The following is a 14703-nucleotide window of genomic DNA, read 5'->3' on the forward strand; positions in this document are numbered from 1 at the left end:
CCATTTTTCATATGTAGTTTATGAGTTTTCAGAATCCTTCCTATCTTAGCTGTAATTTTTGTTGTTGTTGTTTTTTGTTTGTTTTTAGATAAGAGGAGGGGAGCTAGGCAGATTCTCACATGCACCCCAACCAGGATCCACCTGGCTTCCCCATCTGGGGCCAATGCTCAAGTACTGATCTATTTTTAGCACCTGAGGCCGATGTGTTCCAAAGGAGCTATCCTCAGTGCTCGGGGCCACACTCAAACCAATCAAGCCACTAGTTGTGGGAGGGGGAGAGGGAAAGAATGGGGGAAAGGGAGGGTGGTAGAAGCAAATGGTAGTTTCTCCTGTGTGCCCTGACCACGAATTGAACCCAGGGCTTCCATACTCCACATAGACACTTCATCCACTGAGCCACCAGCCAGGGCCTGAAATTTTTTTTTTTTTCAGAGCTTGAAATTATTTTTCTCTGCCTTCTCCCAGTGTTCTTCCTGATTTTAATTATATTTTAGGTTGTTAACTTATTGTTGAGGCATGCTTTGTCATAGTAGGACCTCTGCCTTCCCTCCCAACAGAAATAAAATAACATTAACTTTGCGCCTTTTTTTGTGTGTGTATTTTTCTGAAGTTGTAAACGGGGAGGCAGTCAGACAGACTCCCACATGCGCCTGACTGGGATCCACCCAGCATGCCCACCAGGGGGCGATGCTCTGCCCATCTGGGGTGTCGCTCTGCTGCAACCAGAGCCATTCTAGCGCCTGAGGCAGAGGCCACAGAGCCATCCTCAGCGCCTGGGCCAACTGCTCCAATGGAACCTCGGCTGCAGGAGGGGAAGAGAGAGACAGAGAGGAAGGAGAGGGGGAGGGGTGGAGAAGCAGATGGGCGCTTCTCCTGTGTGCCTGGCTGGGAATCGAAACCGGGACTCCTGCATGCCAGGCTGACACTCTACCACTGAGCCAACCAGCCAGGGCCATGCTTTGTTTTTATAAGGAAAAAATTTGAGTATTGACCCTGAGATGTAGGAGGCTAGGTAGGCCTAGCCCTTGATTTCTTCAGTCCTTCTATTGGGGCTTCCACTTTTTGTCCTTAAACCTATACAATCATCCTTTAACTCCTCCCTGCCCATAGGACTTAATTGTATTAAGTTGAATAGGAGATTGAATAATATAGTGTAATACACATGTTCTAGTCGTAATACACGTTTTAGTCACTTTGCATATATTAACTAATCCTCACACTGACCCTATAAGATAGGTAATATCCCCTATTATTTGGTGGGTAATTAAAAGCATAAAAAAAGAAACTTGTACAGAGGAACCTAGAGCAGACATTGAGTCAGCAGATCTGCCTTTGGTCCAGGTTTACCCAGTTTGAAGTTCAATCCCCTCTAGGATCTTGCAATGTTTAAACATCTACCAGTTATTAAAACATCTCCAGAGAAGCAACTTAACAGAGATTGAATTCCTGAAGTCTATAGTCTCTGAAAATACATGTTAAGAATTACCTTAGTCCTTTCCAGTGGCTCAGTGGATTGTCAACCAGCATATGGATGTCCCAGGTTTGATTCCTGGTCAGGGCTCACAGGAGAAGCAACCATCTGCTTTTCTTCCCCTCCTGCTTCACCTTCTCTCCCTCTTCAGCCAGTGGTTCTATTTGTTTGAGCCTGGCCCCAGGCACTGAGGATAGCTTGGTTGGTCCAAGCATCAGCCTCAGGCACTAAAAATGGCTCTGTTGCGAGTGGCCCCAGATGGGCAGAGCATTGACCCCAGACGGGGTTGCCAGGTGAATCCCAGTCAGGGTGCATTTGGGAACCTGCTTCACTTTCTCCCCTCCTCTCACCTAAGAAAGAATGCCTTTAGATATCAGAATCTCCATGTTGAGGTGAATAATCCTGGAATGATCCTGAATCAGAAATCTAGAACTTAACTAGCCAAGAACCTGCCATTCAGGAAGGAAAGGATTCCTGAGCACTGTACTCAGTTCATTTCAAAGCAGCAATAACATGTGCAAGGTAGGAACTGCAAAGACTTAAGTCATTTCACTCAGGGCTGCAGCCATAAAAACAGCAAGGATGAAATTCTCATTTGATGCTGGAAACAGTTTATAAGCACTGCAGTGATGGGTCCATGTTGAATAAGAAATAGGAATCGCCTGACCAGGCGGTGGCGCAGTGGATAGAGCGTCAGACTGGGATGCAGAAGACCCAGGTTCGAGACCCCGAGGTCTCCAACTTGAGCACAAGCTCATCTGGTTGGAGCAAAAAGCTCACTGGCTTGAGCCCAAGGTCGCTGGCTTGAGCAAGGGGTTACTCAGTTTGCTGAAGGCCCGCGGTCAAGGCACATATGAGAAAGCAATCAATGAACAGCTAAGGTGTTGCAACACGAAACGAAAAACTAATGATTGATGCTTCTCATCTCTCCGTTCCTGTCTGTCTGTCCCTGTCTATCCCTCTCTCTGAATCTGTCTCTAAAAAAAAAAAAAAAAAAAAGAAAAAAAAATAAAGAAATAGGAATCAAGAGTGAGAGAAACCTGGAGACATTCATGGAAGACGCAAGTGATGATTGCATGAAGCCCCCTGACTTAGTCCACATCCATATGCAGGGACAGAAAGCCCTCTTTTTTTTTCCCCTCCATTTTGAGAGTGGGTGAGAAACCTCAAGTCTTCATTGCTTTCACTTGAGTTGTGCATTGATTATTTCTTGTACATGCCTTGACTGGGACCAAGCCAGTATCCCCTTGCTCAAGCCAGTGACTTTTGGACTCAAGCTGGCAAGCTTTTTAGAATCATGTGGACAATCCCCCTGCTCAAGCCTGCAACCCCATACTGATGGGCCCATGCTAAGACCTCCGGACTTCAAACCTGCAACCTCAGCATCCCAGGTTGACACTATCCACTGTGCCACTACTGGTCAGGCAGAAGCCCTCTTTTTTTGTGTGTATGTGACAGAGAGAGGGACAGACAGGGAGAGAGATGAGAAGCATCAATTCTTTGTTGCGACATCTTACTTGTTCATTGATTGTTTTCTCATATGTGCCTTGACGAGGGGGCTACAGCAGATCGAGTGACCCCTTGCTTGAGCCAGCGACCTTAGGCTCAAGCTGGTGACCTTGGGGTCTCGAACCTGGGTCCTCTGCATCCCAGTCCGACGTTCTATCCACTGCGCCACTGCCTGGTCAGGCTGAGAATATGCTCTTAAGTCACTGCACTTCAAGAAACAGTTGTCAGCAGGACACCAACAGTGGCAAGAGTGGGAACACCATCCTGACTCCCCAAAATACTTCTCTGCAAACAACCAGAGATAAAATAGTGGCAATACTTCTATGAAAACTACTGAAGTAAATGACAATATTACTAGTCAATACAAACCCCTTCCCTACTCATCCAGGAAGAGAATTGTCTTGGGCCAGAAGAGAGAGGTGTTTCTATGGAGAATCCACTTAGCTCCAGAAGAGCAAGTCTAGGCATCCCCAGGTCTCAGGAAGGATCCCTAAAAGGAAGGACCCTTTTATCAAGATGTCTTTGCCTGACCTGTGGTGGTACAGTGAATAAAGCATCAACCTGCAATGCTGAAGTTGCCTGGTCAAGGCACATATGGGAGTTGCTTCCTGCTCTTCCCGCTTCTCTTTAAAATTAATAAATAAAATCTTAAAAAAAAAAAGAGCCTGACCAGGCAGTAGCACAATGGATAAAGCGTCAGACTGGGACTCAGAGGACCCAGGTTTGAAACCCCCAGGCCACCGGCTTGAGCGCAGGGTCGCTGGCTTGAACATGGGATCATAGACATGACCCCATGGTTGCTGGCTTGAGCAAGGAATCACTGCTGTAGCACCATGGTCAAAGCACATACAAGAAAGCAAACAACTGCTGCAACGAAGAATTGATGCTTCTCATCTCTCCCTATTTGTACTTATCTGTATCTCTCACAAAAAACAAACAAAAAAAAACATGGAGGTGGGATCAGTGTTCCTATGTGTGTTCCCTGTACCAAAGAAACTACCACCAGTCATCCACATACCATGGCCACCTGAGGACACCAGAGAACTGCCTTCAAATGTGTTCCTCCACACCAGGAGCTTCCTCAATGTAATGCATATGAATATGTCTGCGAGTATGTATGTTTCCATAGCACTACTCTTTTTAGAATATATAACTTCCTGAGTATATTTTCCATTCATTGTCTCCCCCCACTAAAATGTAAGGAGGGCAGGGAATTTCTGTTAAGTTGTTCACCAGAGTATCTTGAGTATCCAGAAAGTGGCTGGTAAATTTCAAATGACCAGTAACTAACTGTTGAATAAAAAAATACAGCAGCCTGACCTGTGGTGGCACAGTGGATAAAGCGTAGACCTGGAAATGCTGAGGTCGCTGGTTCAAAACCCGGGGCTTGCCTGGTCAAGGCATATATGGGAGTTGATGCTTCCAGCTCCTCCCCCCTTCTCTCTCTGTCTCTCTCTCTCCCTCTCTCTCTCCTCTCTAAAAATTAATAAATAAATAAAATTTAAAAAAAAAATACAGCAGCAGCAGCTTGTCCAAGGGTCACAAAGCTGGTAAGTAGCAGACTTAAACTCTGTTTAGTCATACTGGTTGTAGAAGCCATGCTATTAGAGCTGGCTATGTTGGCTGGATTGAGGTAGAAGGTGGAAAAGGGCTTTTGACAGGGCCTTTGGAGGCTGTTCTGTTCATAATAGTATTTAGCTTCCTGCTTAGGCCAGTCTAAAGTCCTTAGCCTATAGACTGGGGGCTCACAATGGACCTATAAGAGTAAGGGACTCTGCCTGACCTGTGGTGGCGCAGTGGATAAAGTGTTGACCTGGAACGCTGAGGTTGCCGGTTCAAAACCCTGGGCTTGCACAGTCAAGGCACATGTGGGAGTTGAAGCTTCCTGCTCCTTCCCCCTTCTGTCTGTCTGTCTCTCTCAATCTCTCTCTCCTCTAAAATGAATAAATAAATAAAAATAATTTTTTTTAAAAAGTAAGGGACTCTAAAATAAGCCTACATACTTTCTGTTGGGTTGAGGTCCTACCTCCTGTGGTGTTGAATACTCTCAAGAGTTTTAAAATCTTAGATTAATTCTTTAAGTAAAAAGATCTTGAAGTAGGAAGCTAATCACACCGTGTGGATTGTTTCCTACTATTTGTCCCTTGCTCTTATAGGTCCATTGTGGGTTCAATTTTTAGCAGTTAAGCACTTGGATAATTGTACATGGTAAACTTCCCTTTAAGTACCAACAATGTCTCCTGAAACTCTGGAAATCCCATCTGGAATGTTAGATCAGTCTGTACTCTTCAGTCTAGCTTTCAAAGCCCCTTTGTGCTGCCCAAAGCCTCCCAAGCCACTTTTCTTACAGCCTTGCATGAACCCTAATCACTAAATTTAGTGATTCCATTAATAACAATTTTTCTATCTTTAACTTTGCTCATGGTTCTTCCTATTGTAAACTCCAAAATTCAGCGAAATTATATCCACCCTGCCCCTCCCCCAATAAAGCAGTATCTTGGGTGGTGAGAGGCTTGATTTCCTGAATACTCAAACCTTCTGAGTCCAGACTTGTTTTTATTCTTTATCGGGCCCTAGAGTTGACACCTCATAAGACACAAGTACTACATTTTTTTCCCCAAGAAAAATGAAAGTTTTTGAGGAAAAGAGTTCATCTTAGAGTAGCCACTTGGGAAAAAAAATGAAATAGAATCTCTACTCATTACCGTTAAATTAATTCTGGGCAGCTGAAAGATTTAAGTAGAAGAAAGTGAAACCATAAGTACTAGAAGAAAACATTGATTTAAAAATACATAAGGGTGGGAAAAAATAAATGCAACTATGTTAGATAATTTGCATGGTGCCTGGCCTGTGATGGTGCAGTGGACAAAGCATTGACTTGGAATGCTGAGGTCACTGGATGGAAACCCTGGGCTTGCCCAGTCAAGGCACACATCGGACAAGCAAGCAATGAACAACTAAAGTGCTGTGCAACTATAAGTTGATGCTTATCTCCTTTCCTGTATCTGTGCCTCTTTCTCGACACACAAAAAAGAAAAAGGGTATAAATAGCTTCAGAAAAGGAAAGTAATTAAATGAAAAACATGAGATGCTTAATCTTATTTATAGGGAAATGACAAATTAAATTTGATAAGCACTTCCAAGAGTGTGGGGAAATGGGCCCTCAAAACATGGTTTGAGCCCTGGCCGGCTGGCTCAGTGGTAGAGCGTCGGCCTGGCGTGCAGAAGTCCTGGGTTCGATTCCCGGCCAGGGCACACAGGAGAAGCACCCATCTGCTTCTCCACCCCTCCCCCTCTCCTTCCTCTCTGTCTCTCTCTTCCCCTCCCGCAGCCAAGGCTCCACTGGAGCAAAGATGGCCCGGGCGCTGGGGATGGCTCCTTGGCCTCTGCCCCAGGCGCTAGAGTGGCTCTGGTCGCAACAGAGCGATGCCCCAGAGGGGCAGAGCATTGACCCCTGTGGGCGTGCCGGGTGGATCCCGGTCGGGCGCATGTGAGAGTCTGTCTGACTATCTCTCCCTGTTTCCGGCTTCAGAAAAATACAGAAAACAAAAAACAATTAAAAAAAACAAAACAAAAAAAAAAACACATGGTTTGAGCTGACCAGGTGGTGGCACAGTGGATGGAGCGTCGGACTGGGATGCAGAGGACCCAGGTTCAAGACCCCGAGGTCACTGGCTTGAGTGCAGGCTCATCTGGTTTGAGCAAAGCTCACCAGCTTGGACCCAGGGTCACTGTCTTGAGCAGGGGGGTTACTTGGTCTGCTGTGGCCCCACAGTCAGGGCACAATATGAGGGGGCAATCGATAAGCAACTAAGGTGTTGCAATGAAAAACTAATGATTGATGCTTCTCATCTCTTCATTCCTGTCTGTCCCTATCTGTCCCTCTCTCTGACTGTCTCTGTAAAAAACAAACAAAAACAAACCAACAACAACAAAAAAAATCCCCATGGTTTGAACAGCAATTGATAAGCTTCATAGAGCAATTTGACCTGGAATTTCCACTCCTTGGTGGATTTAGTTAGGAATATACAAATATTGATCGACTTACAACCTATGCAACTTACGACCATTCGACTTTACGACCACAATCGCTAGCCACGACTGCCCTGTGTCTGGCAGCGCAAGCGTTGCCCAACTGGGCTTACGACAGTGTGAACCAGCTTCCGGCAGCACTACCATCCCCACGTGCACCATTTCAACTGTTATCCCAGACTCGGTAACAGCAATTTGTGTTTTGTGTCTTGGATATTTTTCATCAAACCCCTCGCAAGATGTCTACCAAGAGGAAATTGTCTTTGCAAATATTAAACCAGTTGTACTGGTAATGCAGTGTTTTACTTAAACCTGATGAATGTAAAAATAAGAAACAAAATGGTGTAGAGATGATACAAATGGCATAAAATGAACAAAGAAAATTATGATATATAACAATAATGAAAGAAAATTATGATAAAGTATGACTTAAAGATTTTTATAACATCATTTCACAGTACTGTACATGTAGCCTACTCAACTTACGACCAAATCGTGTTACGACCAGTCTGTCAGAACCAGTTGTAGTCATAAGTCGAGCACTAGCTGTATGTATGAATATTTCCTTCAACATTGCCATAATGAAATATTGGAACTCTGAAGGTTCTGGCTAAATATATTCATGGAACATCCCTCTGCAATGTATATATAGACCTATTATGTATTTTTGATATAGATATATATTCTAGGTATATATATGTTTTTAGAGATGGAGTGGAGGAGAGTGAGAAGAATCAACATGTAGTTACTTCACTTTTTGTTTGTTTATTTTTGGGTTTTAATTTTTTTGTGTGACAGACAGAGGGACAGTTAGGGACAGAGAGACAGAAAGGGAGAGAGATGAGAAGCATCAATTCTTTGTTGCAGCACCTTAGTTGCTCATTGATTGCTTTCTTATATGTGCCTTGATGGGGGGGGGGGCTACAGCAGCCTGAGTGACCTCTTGCTCAAGCCAGCGACCTGGGTTCAAGCTGGTGAGCTTTGCTCAAACCAGATGAGCCGCGCTCAAGCTGGCAACCTCGGGGTTTTGAACCTGGGTCCTCTGCATCCTAGTCTGATACTCCATCCACTGTGCCACCATCTGATCAGGCTGTTGTATTTTTTAAAGATTTTGCTTATTCATTTTAGAGAGGAGAGAGAGAGAGAAAGGGGGGGGGGAGGAGCAGGAAGTATCAACTCCCATATGTGCCTTGACCAGGCAAGCTTGGGGTTTTGAACCAGTGACCTCAGCATTCCAGGTTGAGACTTTATCCACTGTACCACCTCAAGTCAGGCTGTTTGGTTTTTTGTTGGTGCCACAGACCAGCGCGGCTCCAAATAACGGTGCGGAATTAAGGAAACACACTTTGTCAAAACAAAAACGATGGGACCGGGAGAACTCCTCAAACTGCCTGGCAGTATCTGAGTGCCTCATAGTCCCAGTTCGCTTTATTATATAGACATATGCAAATCAAGGACCCTGATACAAAGTTGCACAGCAAAGGCTAAGACAAGAACTCTCCCAAGGCAAAAACAGGATACATTAGTGAAATTTACAAACATCTGAAACAAACAGAGTCCAGAGGAAGGGCATGTAAATATATTGCTTCCAGCGACCCAAGGAAGCAAGTGGAGTGAGTGCAAATACTCAGCATCAAAGCCAAATATGGAGATGGAGGGGGGAGAACTTAGCCTTTTGCTAAACCTTGAATCTATAATGGCTTTTTGCCATTAACGGTCCACAACATGTTGGTTTGTTTGTTTTTAATTCAGTGAGAGGAGGGAAGGCAAAGAGACAGACTCCTGCATGCTCCCGGACAGGGATCCACCCAGAAAGCCTACTAGGGAGTGATGCTCTGCCCATCTGGGGTGTTGCTCTGTTGCTCAGCAACCAAGCTCTTCTTAGCGCCTGAGGCAGAGGCTATGGAGCCATCCTCAGCGCCTGGGGCCAACTTGCTCCAATTGAGCCATGACTGTAGGAGGGGAAAAGAGAGAGAGACAGAGAGAGAGAGAGAGAGAGAGAGAGAAGCTAAAGGGGGAGGGGTGGAGAAGCAGATGGGCATTTCTTCTGTGTGCCCTGACCAGGTCATTCACGTGCCAGGCCAACACTCTACCACTGAGCCAACTGGCCAGGACCCATAGTTGCTTCACTTAAGTTGTGCATTGATGGCTTCTCATGCATGCCTTGACAGAGGATCTGACATGTGGCTCAAGCTGAGCTAGTGATCCCTTGCTTAAATTGGTGAACTTTGGACTCAAGCTCCAACATTGGGATCGTGTTAATGATCCCACACACAAGCCAGTGACTCCGTGCTCAAGTCAGCAACCTTGGGATTTCTAACTGGCAACCTCGGCATCCTGGGTTCTATCCATTGTGCCACCACTGGTCAGGCTGCAATGAAAGACTTTCACGGAGAGTGAGACAGTTCCAACTGTATTGATACAGAACAGTGTTCACTATACAAGTGAAAAGCAAACTTCAGAATACTGGATGCCATTTTATGGTATTTTACACATGTACCTAATATGTATTGTACACTTGAATATGCATAAAGTATCTTCAAAAGGATACAAACTGGTAATGGTAGTTGTCTCAGGGAACGAACCAGGTTGCTAGGGAATTGGGATAATATCCTGTGAATATTTTTACCACATCCATTTATTATTAGTGAAAATAATTTTAAGATTAAGAAAAAAGCCTGACCAGGTGGTGGTGCAGTGGGTAGAGCATTGGACTGGGATGCTGAGGACCCAGGTTCGAGACCCCAAGGTCGCCAGCTTGAGCTTATCTGGTTTGAGCAAAATCCCACCAGTTTGAACCCAAGATCGCTGGCTCCAGCAAGGGGTTACTCGGTCTGCTGAAGGCCCGTGGTCAAGGCACATATGAGAAAGCAATCAATGAACAACTAAGGTGTTGCAACGCGCAATGAAAAACTAATGATTGATGCTTCTCATCTCTCTCCGTTCCTGTCTGTCTGTCCTTGTCTATCCCTCTCTCTGACTCACTCTCCGTCTCTGTAAAAAAAAAAAACACACAAAAACAAACAAACAAAAAACAGCCCTGGCTGGTTGCTCAGCGGATAGAGTGTTGGCCTGATGTATGAACGTCCCTGGTTCAAGTCCAGGGTACACAGGAGAAGTGAGAAGCTACCATCTGCTTCTCCACCCCTTCCCTTTCTCTCTCTCTCTCTCTCTCTCTTTCTCTCCCTCTCTCTCTCCCCCCCCCCCTCCTGCAGCTATGGCTTGATTGGTTCAAGTGCCTTAACCCCAGGGGCTGAGGATGGCTTTGTTGCAAGTATGGCCCACATGGCCCACATGGACAGACCATTGCCCCAGACAGGGGCTGCCGAGTGGATCCTGGTTGGGGCACATTCAGGAGTCTCTCTCTCTCTCCTCGTCTCACTTGAAAAATAAATTAAAAAAAAAAAAACAGAAAAAGAAAAGCCCAGTGCTCACTTTGGCAGCACATATACTAAGGTTGGAACGATGCAGAGATTAGCATGGCCCCTGCGCAAGGATGACACGCAAATTCGTGAAGCGTTCCATATTTTTTAAAAAAAGAAAAAAGTAAAGAAAAGCCCAAGAACAACACAAAAGACGTTTTTTCCACCAGCTATAAGCTCCTTTTGACAAATAACATGTTTTGCTGTCATACCTTATTTTCAGAGGCATCCTTTTTTTTATCCATCTCCACCTCGGGGCTCAATGAATAATTGACAAAGAGCCTTCTAGAGTGTGCTACCTCCTCCAAGGAATTCCTTTAAATTCCTCTCTGTCCCTTTTCTACCAAAGTCATTTTTTGGGATCTCATTTGAATCTTGAATCTAGACATCATATAGGTAACTAACTGTTCAGTGGAATCAGTTGAGTAGAAGAGGTTGGGCGTATGTCTATGTATCTATCTAGTCTGGATGTCTTTCTTGCCAGCCCAATTAGGGATGACAGACTTCTAACCTTTCTAATTTCTATTCTCACTCAAACCTAAATCTGGAAGTGAAGTGGTCTCTTTAAGAACTGGTGTGATGGCCCCGCCCTTTAAAGAGATCAGCTGAGTGTGTAAGTCACATGACTTCGGTGTCTCTTCCGACCTCTGAAGCTGGGGCTGCATGTGCAGCTGTGAGGGACCCCGCTGGGGTTGGGGGCACTGTGCCCCCACCCCCATCCTCCTCCTGAGTCTTCTGTCCGCAGCTCCGTTTGGCCTGTTGGGGGAGGAGACGCGCCAGGTGAGGGGCTAAAGCAGTAGAGATTTCAGGAAATGCTACCCTTGAAGGGGGTGGTTGGAATCTAGGGCAGTCAAGGGGTGGAGGGGCAATGGTGGCTGCAAGGAGAAGAGTTCTTCAACTTGAGGGTGGGGGCAGCCGTGGAGCAGGGCGGGTATGAGGGCTTCCTGTCTGCTGGGGAAATTTGGACTCTTACTCAGCCCTGAGTTACCCAGGTCCAGGCAGTGGTAGTTTTTCTTCCTCCTCTTAGCTTCATGCCCTGATCTCTCAAGCGGGGTAAGGGCAGTTCTGACTCTTAAACCCTCTCCTTCACCCTACCAAGATACCCTTAGTTCTGACACATATTTCTCTTGCCTAGGCCCCACCCTGTGTCTGTCCCTAAGCTGCTCCTTTGCCCTCTTGTCTCTCCCTACTCCTGTTCTCTTCATCCTCCACCATTCCATGTTTTAGGTGTCTCTGGAGGTCATCCCTGACCAGGTGGGCACCCCCCAGAACCTGCTTCATATCCGAGCAGTGGGCACCAATTCCACACTGCACTATGTGTGGAGCAGCCTCGGGCCCCCAGCTGTGCTTCTGGTGGCCACCAATACCCCCTACAGCAACCTGAGTGTCAACTGGAGCCGGCTGCTCTCCCCTGAACCTGATGGGGGCCTGATGGTGCTCCCCAAGGACAGCATCCAGTTTTCTTCTGCCCTTGTCTTTACCAGGGTGAGGAGGTGTGGGAAAACCAAGGGGAAGAGGAGAGGGTTCATCAAATTAGAGGGAGGAACTGAGGAGTGGGTGTATTAAGTAGAGTCAGGTGTGAGAATCTGGGCATATGGTCCAGTGAGTGATTGTGGTGGTGGTGGGGGGGGTTGATTCAGAAGAAAGCTGGACTCAGGCAAGCCCAGTCCCACCCCACCCCATCCCACCCCACCCACCAGCTGTTTGAGTTTGACAGCACCAACACGTCTGATGCAGCAGCAAAGCCTCCAGGAAAACCATATCCCCCGTACTCCTTGGCTGAATTCTCCTGGAACAACATCACTGACTCCCTGGATCCTGCCACCCTGAGTGCCACATTTCGAGGCCACCTCAGACACGACCCCGCCAGGGCTTTTGCCAATGGCAGCCTGGTTTTCAGGGTAAGGGCATGGGAAGCAGAAGAACTCAAAAACCTGGTTTATGAGGGTGGGAGTTAATGATGGAGTGGCCTTCAAGTACAGGCACCCATCTGCTTCCCACACCCCCCGTGCCTCCTCCATCTTAGGTGCAGGCCTTCTCCAGATCCGGCCGAGCAGCCCAACCCCCTCACCTCCTGCACACAATGGACACTTGCCAGCTAGAGGTGGCACTGGTTGGGGCCTCTCCCCGAGGAAATCGCTCCATTTTTGGGCTGGAGGTAGCCACCTTAGGCCAGGGCCCTGACTGCCCCTCAATGCTGGAGCAGCAGTCCATCAATGATGAATATGCACCTGCCGTTTTCCAGGTCAGCCTTCAGCAGAGAGGCAAATGGGTGGGGGAATGTAGATGGAACCCCAATTAGGACCTCAGACATCATCCAACTGTTTATCATTTAGCAACACTTTATTCAGCTTTTTTTTTTTTTTTAATTTTTTTTTTAATACTTTATTTATTGGTTTTACAGAGACAGGAGAGAAAGGGGAGCATGGAATGGGAAGTATCAACTCATAGTTGCTTCATGTTAGTTGTTCATTGCTTGCTTGTTGTATGTGCTTTAACCAGGGAAGCCCAGGGTTTTGAACCAGCAACCTTGGCATTCCAGGCTGAAGGTTTATCCCCTGTGCCATCACAGGCCAGACTTTATTCAGCTTTTAGAGCTGGACACCATGCTATTAAATTTGGCTCAGGCCCTGGCTGGTTGGCTCAGTGGTAGAGCATTGGCCTGGCGTGCAGGAGTCCCGGGTTTGATTCCCAGCCAGGGCACACAGGAGAGGCGCCCATCTGCTTCTCCACCCCTCCCCCTCTCCTTCCTCTCTGTCTCTCTCTTCCCCTCCCGCAGCCAAGGCTCCATTGGAGCAAAGTTGGCCCGGGCGCTGAGGATGGCTCTATGGCCTCTGCCTCAGGCGCTAGAATGGCTCTGGTTACAACAGAGCAACACCCCCTGGTGGGCGTGCCGGGTGGATCCCGATCAGGCGCATGCTGGAGTCTGACTGCCTCCCCGTTTCCAACTTCAGAAAAATACAAAAAAATAAAAAATAAAATTGGCTCAGTCTCTGCTCTCAGCAGGGAAGACAGAAGGCAGGCAGTGCAGTGTGAATCAGTGCTCTGGCGCATGGGATGTGCAAGGGCCTAGGGGCCCAGAGGACAGAGCTGAGTGCAGGCTTGCAGAGAGTCGGAATTGGAAAACCACCCAGTGCTCATCCAGTCCACCTCCCCTCTCTACAGAGGAAAGATTGAGGTCCTGGTACAAACAGCCTGTGAGTTCTAAAACCAGGCCCAGGACTCAGGATAACTAGTGACAGATGAAGTCTGAGAATGGTGGAGGTACAGAAGAGTCACATACAGGTTGGTCCTCCTCACCCTGCCTTGCCTTTCTCCCCAGTTGGACCAGTTGCTGTGGGGCTCCCTCCCAACAGGCTTTGTGCAGTGGCGACCAGTGGCTTTCTCCCAGGAGAAGGGGAACCGAGAATCATCCCTTCCATGCCAAGCTTCACCTCTTTATCCCACCTTGGTGTACTTTCTCCCCCAGTCACCCATTGTCCGAGCCTTCTTTGGGTCACAGGACAACTTCTGTGCATTCAATTTGACATTTGGGACTTCTACAGGTCCTGGCTACTGGGATCAATACTACCTCAGCTGGTGAGAGTTGGGTTCTGGGCCGAGGGTTTGGGAGGTGGAAGTGGAGGAGGGCTGGGCCTCTCAGCCTTTCCTTTTAAGCCTGCTGACCTCTTTCTCACTCTGCTTGCTCTAGGTCAATGCTCCTGGGTATGGGTACCCCTCCAGTGGATGCCTTGTCCCTGCTAGTCCTAGGCATCATGGCGGTGGCCCTGGGTACTCCAGGGTTCGTGCTGCTGGCAGGAGGCCTGTTTCTGCTGCTGGGCCCCAAAAGGCACTCAGAATATCAGCCCATAAATTGAGGCCTGCTCTCAAGAGGGAAGGACATTACTGGACTTGCCATGCTGTGCCTTAAACCTCTGCAGGTTTGAGGGTCAATGTTTCCAGCCAGTTACTCCTTTCTCCCATCTTGCTTTTCTGCAGAACCTCAGAGACTAGCATCAACTTCATATTCTGGATGACCAGGAACAGGTTATTGCTAGAGGGCTGGTGCACTTGGAGTTGCCTCGCTGCCCCTCTAGCCCCCGTTTCTCTTGGATGGGATTCACAGGCTGAATTGAAAAGCTTTCTGACTGGTTGCTGCCTTGTGGGCATGAAATAGACTCATTTTGTCCCAGGGTTTGTCTCTGTGAGTGTTGTTGGGTTGGTTCCAGAGAATAAAAAGGCTAAGTGATGGGTGTGGAGGGCAGGTTTCTGTGTATGGCCCCATTTTCT

The 14703-nt window shown here is 47.2% G+C and overlaps 2 protein-coding genes and 1 non-coding gene across 4 annotated transcripts; all 3 read left to right on the forward strand.

The window, feature by feature from the left end:
* The first annotated feature begins 1831 nt into the window (after positions 1-1831).
* LOC136322572 (zinc finger and SCAN domain-containing protein 4-like) lies at positions 1832-4270 on the forward strand. Its single transcript, XM_066254512.1, has 5 exons — positions 1832-1863; positions 2472-2627; positions 2793-2862; positions 3339-3572; positions 3810-4270. The coding sequence occupies exons 1-5, from the start codon at positions 1832-1834 to the stop codon at positions 4068-4070; spliced, it is 753 nt and encodes a 250-aa protein (XP_066110609.1). The 3' UTR covers positions 4071-4270.
* Positions 4271-10439: 6169 nt separating this feature from the next.
* Positions 10440-10543, forward strand: LOC136327916 (U6 spliceosomal RNA). The gene has a single exon (XR_010729972.1). It is a non-coding gene; the product is annotated as a U6 spliceosomal RNA (small nuclear RNA).
* A 513-nt stretch (positions 10544-11056) lies between these two features.
* On the forward strand, positions 11057-14607 carry GLMP (glycosylated lysosomal membrane protein). 2 transcript variants are annotated; one of them, XM_066261827.1, is made up of 6 exons: positions 11057-11214; positions 11662-11919; positions 12135-12335; positions 12461-12679; positions 13757-14013; positions 14126-14607. In XM_066261827.1, the coding sequence occupies exons 1-6, from the start codon at positions 11098-11100 to the stop codon at positions 14289-14291; spliced, it is 1218 nt and encodes a 405-aa protein (XP_066117924.1). In that variant the 5' UTR covers positions 11057-11097; the 3' UTR covers positions 14292-14607. The 2 variants fall into 2 exon arrangements, with proteins under 2 accessions (XP_066117924.1, XP_066117925.1); XM_066261828.1 differs by lacking the exon at positions 13757-14013.
* Positions 14608-14703: the final 96 nt, after the last annotated feature.

Source organism: Saccopteryx bilineata, chromosome 2, assembly GCF_036850765.1.
Source record: "Saccopteryx bilineata isolate mSacBil1 chromosome 2, mSacBil1_pri_phased_curated, whole genome shotgun sequence".
Lineage (NCBI taxonomy): Eukaryota > Metazoa > Chordata > Mammalia > Chiroptera > Emballonuridae > Saccopteryx > Saccopteryx bilineata.

Excerpts from the sequence above, each read along its gene's own strand:
- LOC136322572 (XM_066254512.1), top strand. The coding sequence starts at position 1,832 with ATGCCTTTAGATATCAGAATCTCCATGTTGAG. Across the intron at positions 2,628-2,792 it reads CCCCTCCATTTTGAGAGTGG|CCTGCAACCCCATACTGATG; the intron begins GTGAGAAACCTC and ends CCCCTGCTCAAG. Across the intron at positions 2,863-3,338 it reads CTGCAACCTCAGCATCCCAG|TCAATACAAACCCCTTCCCT; the intron begins GTTGACACTATC and ends CAATATTACTAG.
- GLMP (XM_066261827.1), top strand. The coding sequence starts at position 11,098 with ATGTGCAGCTGTGAGGGACCCCGCTGGGGTTGGGGGCACTGTGCCCCC. Across the intron at positions 11,215-11,661 it reads TGGGGGAGGAGACGCGCCAG|GTGTCTCTGGAGGTCATCCC; the intron begins GTGAGGGGCTAA and ends TCCATGTTTTAG. Across the intron at positions 14,014-14,125 it reads GATCAATACTACCTCAGCTG|GTCAATGCTCCTGGGTATGG; the intron begins GTGAGAGTTGGG and ends TGCTTGCTCTAG.